General features: G+C 52.6%; 2 protein-coding genes across 2 annotated transcripts; both read left to right on the top strand.

Annotated features, from left to right (window-relative positions):
• The first annotated feature begins 1,154 nt into the window (after nucleotides 1-1,154).
• LOC140933187 (uncharacterized protein F54H12.2-like) lies at nucleotides 1,155-2,531 on the top strand. Its single transcript, XM_073382699.1, has 2 exons — nucleotides 1,155-1,812; nucleotides 1,900-2,531. Exons 1-2 carry the CDS (start codon nucleotides 1,155-1,157, stop codon nucleotides 2,529-2,531), a joined length of 1,290 nt encoding a protein of 429 aa, XP_073238800.1.
• A 1,133-nt stretch (nucleotides 2,532-3,664) lies between these two features.
• On the top strand, nucleotides 3,665-4,378 carry LOC140933191 (uncharacterized). The gene has a single exon (XM_073382704.1). The coding sequence runs from the start codon at nucleotides 3,665-3,667 to the stop codon at nucleotides 4,376-4,378; it is 714 nt and encodes a 237-aa protein (XP_073238805.1).
• Nucleotides 4,379-4,582: the final 204 nt, after the last annotated feature.

A 4,582-nucleotide genomic window follows, 5' to 3' on the forward strand; every position in this document is an offset into this window, starting at 1 on the left:
CCATGTAGTGACCCATTCTGGTGTGAAGTTTGTGCAATTGTCCTTGATGGTGGAATGGAGGTTCAACAATCTCGATGCCTCCTTTGAAAAGATTGTGGGGACCCGTAAACGCACCGTCATGGTCTATTCGGATCTGGTGGAATCCACGGTGGTGGGCAGTGGCAAGTTTCCCTTGTTGCGGGAAGTGCAATTGTTGAGAACCGGCGATGGGGAAAGCACCGCGGAACCCCTGCACCATCAATGGATCAAAGTGCGAGGACAACAATTGGATATTTTGGAAGTGGAGATTGCCAGTACCAGTGGACCCCTGGCCATCTTACCCCCGGGCAAAACCTTGGTGACCATCGGTCTCAAACAGCTATAAAAAGCCACTCGCGCCACGCGAGGGACCAAACAGCACCTCGACGTGACACCGACAAAATGCGCGGAGGCAGTTTAACGCGGTACCATACGCCCGTGCTCACCCCGCAAGACGGGAAAGGGTTAGCCGAAGACTTGATCAAACTGGCGGGACCCATGGTCCTGCAGCAAGCGCAAGCGGGACTACGAGATATTCAACGAGGCAAGAGTGCCGTAGAGACGTGGGCGGATCGACGTGGGCAACTCACCCGCGGCTTAAAACGGAAAGCCCCTGCCATGGCCTGGGCGGGCGGCAAACACCAAGCCAAAAAAACCTATAAAAGAGCGACTCAACGTATACGGGACATCTTTGGACGTTAAACATGGTACGCGTGGGTGGTTTTCTCAAAACGCAAAATCGCATTCGACGGCAACGCGCCCGTGGACGGTTCATCTCGCCGTACCAAGTCGGGGGTACGATCTTTGGCAAGTCGATGACGGCGCGCTATCCCTTGATGTATACTTCCTCCCGCCTGACGGACCCCCTCTCCATGGAAAAGAGGATGCTTCGACAAGTGCGCCGGATGAAAGGGGGCACGATTTTTGGCACGTCCACTCGCATGCACATGGGGGATCCCATGAGGGTCCTCGCGGCAGAGCAAGACAAAGTGAGAAGGAGACGTTGGCTCGGGCAACGGATGAAAGGGGGGGATCTCAGAAAAGTGTTATGGGCCAACCAAGCCAAAGCCAGGAGGCAATGGAGGCGAAAACGTATAAAAAGGGGGGAACGTTGAACTCCAGGGACAGACCGCATCATGTCGCTCCAACTGTTTGACGTGCCCGATGTGGATTATCGGTACGAAGCCTCTCGGGAGGTGGAGTTTCAACCCGCCTTGACGGGGATCCAGCCCATCACGTTCTCCATTCCGGGCTCTGACGATTATTACGACACCAATTCTCTCCGATTCAAAGTCAAAGTCCGTCTGACCAATCCAGCCGCTGGGTATACTGGCTTGGATGAGGGGCTGCTCATCTCGGATGGCAACGAAACGAGACATGTGTACTGCGTCAACAATTTTGGACACACCATCTTTCGAGATATCACCCTGAGCATGAATGGGGTCCTCATGACGGAACAGAGCAACACCTACCATTACAGAGCCTACCTAGAAACCCTCCTGAACTTCAACCGAGAAGAAGGGGCCACCAAGTTAGCCCCGCAAGGATGGGTCAATCAGCTGAATGTGGTGAATGTCATGGGAGCCACCGCCGCCAATTCCGATGTCCCTACAGACGCCAATTGGAGTGGGAATGCAGAATTGCGTACCTTGACGAGCCGATTACTGACTGAGCATTGGCACACCTTCCTCATTCGTCCCCATTTGGCACCCCTCAAGACAGGCAAATTATTGGTCCCCGATATCCAGATGGACATAGAACTCTTCCTCAACCCCAACACTGTCTATTTGCTAGGTACCCCCAACAAAGGCACTTTAGTCGCCAAGAAATTTCCAGCCATTCACCCAGAAGACATCAAAGTCACTTTGTTGATGAGAAAAGTGACCTTGAATGCCAGTGTCTATGTGAGACTGCAGAAAGAAAGACAGCTGGGCAAACAGATTGCCCGCTACCCCGTGGTGCGGAGCGAAATCCGTACCTTTTCCTTTGATGGACGCACCACCCAGTGGGAACAAGACAATGCGTTTGTGGGTCGATTTCCTGACCGAGTGATGGTCGGGTTATTGCATTCAGATGCCTTCAATGGAAACCTACAACGCTACCCCTTTGCCTTTGAAAAGTTTGGGGTCACCCAAATACGTCAGACCTTGAATGGAGAAGAATACCCTTACAGAACCCTGCAACTGACTGGAGATCAAGCCTATGAAGATCTACTGGGGTACGATCGATTTCTACAAGCCATGGGTGCCTACAATGAAGATAAGATTCCCCTCCTGCTGCCTGGAGATTGGGGACAAGGCAAGAACTGCACGTTGTTCCTGTTCAACAATGTACCCAGTGGAAAAGCCGATGATCCTCAGTATCGCAACCCCCGTCAATCGGGCAATACGCGACTGATCATTGATTTTGCTGCTGCAGTGGGACACAACATCACCGTGTTGGTCTGGAGCGAGTATGAAAACATGTATGAGATCAATCACATGGGAGGTATAAAATACAACATCAACGGCTGAAGTGGACTCAGAAGACAGAAGACACCGGGCATGGAGTTTGTGGCGCTCAGTGATAGGGTGCTGCGCACGTTGGCCCTAGAAGATCCCACCTTGCGACGCGTGTTTCACGGCGTGTACCCCGCCGACCGGTTACCCCGTTCACCTCCCAAGAGTATCCGTCAAGCCTACATTGTCAACACGGATCCAGCGGGAGAACCGGGACAACATTGGTTGGGGTTGTGGACGGAACAGAACAAGTGCGAAATCTTTGACAGTTATGGACTGCCCCTGCACGTGTACACCCACCCCGACCTGCACCAATGGTGGAGTCAATGGAAGCACCTGATCCGCAGTGACCAGACCTTGCAAGCCTTGGATAGTCAGACCTGTGGCCATTATGCGTTATTTTTCCTGAAAGCCCGTGCCCAAGGCCAGTCCTATCAAGACTTTTTGGGACAATGGAGTTGCGACAATTTAGTGTTGAATGATCAGAAAGTGGCCGATCGCTTGAAACGGGTGATTAAACAAGAAGTCCAAGATGAAGTCGATGCCCACCCAGAGGAGGGAGGGCAAAAGAATGTGAGCCGCCAGGCCTTTATGCTTTGTAATCCTTGTGAGTGTTAAGAAATAAAAAAAAAACACCATAAAACGAGAGGTGTTGTGTTTGAGGGGTCATTTCATCATGATTACGCGAGGGGATGTCCAGCGGGTGATTGACGCCTTCATATTAGAAGAAACCCTGTATTGGTGGTCTCACCCCATTGAACGGGTGAACACTGTCCAAGGGGTGGATGCCTGGGATGGGTATCATTGGCTCATAGCCCGCCAACTGGCGCAAGACCAAGATTGGGTGTCCCTCAAACAGTACATGGACACCATACAAGAAACGCATTTAAGAGAGACGATGGAACACCTGATTCAGTTCGAATCACCACGCCTCTACCGCGAGTATTGGACGGCATGCCCAGACGACGACGACGGCAGCGCGCTTCCTCCCGACGACCCCGCTTTCGTCAAAACGGACGTGGCATCATGAGCGTGTTGGCCAAAGCGGCCAAGATTGGCTATAAATTGGGACGAAGCAAACGGTATAAACGTATGGGTGCGAAAGGAGCCACGGGTCATTATCGACGTCACCCTCGACCGTGGGAAGGATGATCCGACAGCCCAGTAGTGTGATTATCGCGGGCCCGTCGGGCAGCGGCAAGAGCGAGTTAGTGGAACAATGGTTACGGGACCTCAACGTGTTTCAAGTCAAACCCAAGAAGATCGTCTACGCGTACGACCGATGGCAACCCCGGTTTGAGCGTATGCAAAAGAAAGAGGGAATTCAATTTCATCGCGGGTTACCGGACCCCCGTCATTTAACCCAATGGTTTGGTCGGACGCGTGGTGGCGTGCTGGTCTTGGACGATTTGATGGAAGAAGGGGGACAGGACAAACGCGTGTTGGATTTGTTCACCAAAGATTCCCATCATCGCAACATCACCGTGTTGTATTTGACGCAAGATTTATTCCCGCCGGGTAAATTTGCCAAGACCATTAATCGCAACGCGCATTACATTGTGGCCTTCAAGAACCCCCGGGATCAAACGGGGATACGGACCATTTTACTGCAAGCCTTTCCCGACCGATGGCGTCAAGTCTTGCGCCTATTTAAACGCATCACGTCCCGTCCCTTTGGCTATTTGATGTTGGATGTGCATCCGGCGTCGGATGATCGATACCGCCTGTGGAGTCATTTAACGCGCCGAGAAGGCAAGGCCCAAGTCCATACCTTGCCCGTGGATGTCCCTGCCGTTCGAAAACGAACTGCAACGAGAACTCGCCCGGGTCCGTCGGCAAAGAGAAGGCGGACAACAACGTGACTTATCGGAGCGCATGGACACGCCGACTTTCTCGCCCGCTGGCGTGGGGTCGCCTACTGCCCCTCCCTTAGATCTCAGTAGCATGACGGACATGGTGGCGGAATTGACCCAACCTGTGGATCGAGCCCAATTGGATCAAGAAATTGAGGATTTTAATTTGACCTACCCGGTCAATGTGGACGATGCCCTGAATGCCTTTACGCT

The sequence above is a fragment of the Porites lutea genome, chromosome 4 (assembly GCF_958299795.1).
Source record: "Porites lutea chromosome 4, jaPorLute2.1, whole genome shotgun sequence".
NCBI lineage: Eukaryota > Metazoa > Cnidaria > Anthozoa > Scleractinia > Poritidae > Porites > Porites lutea.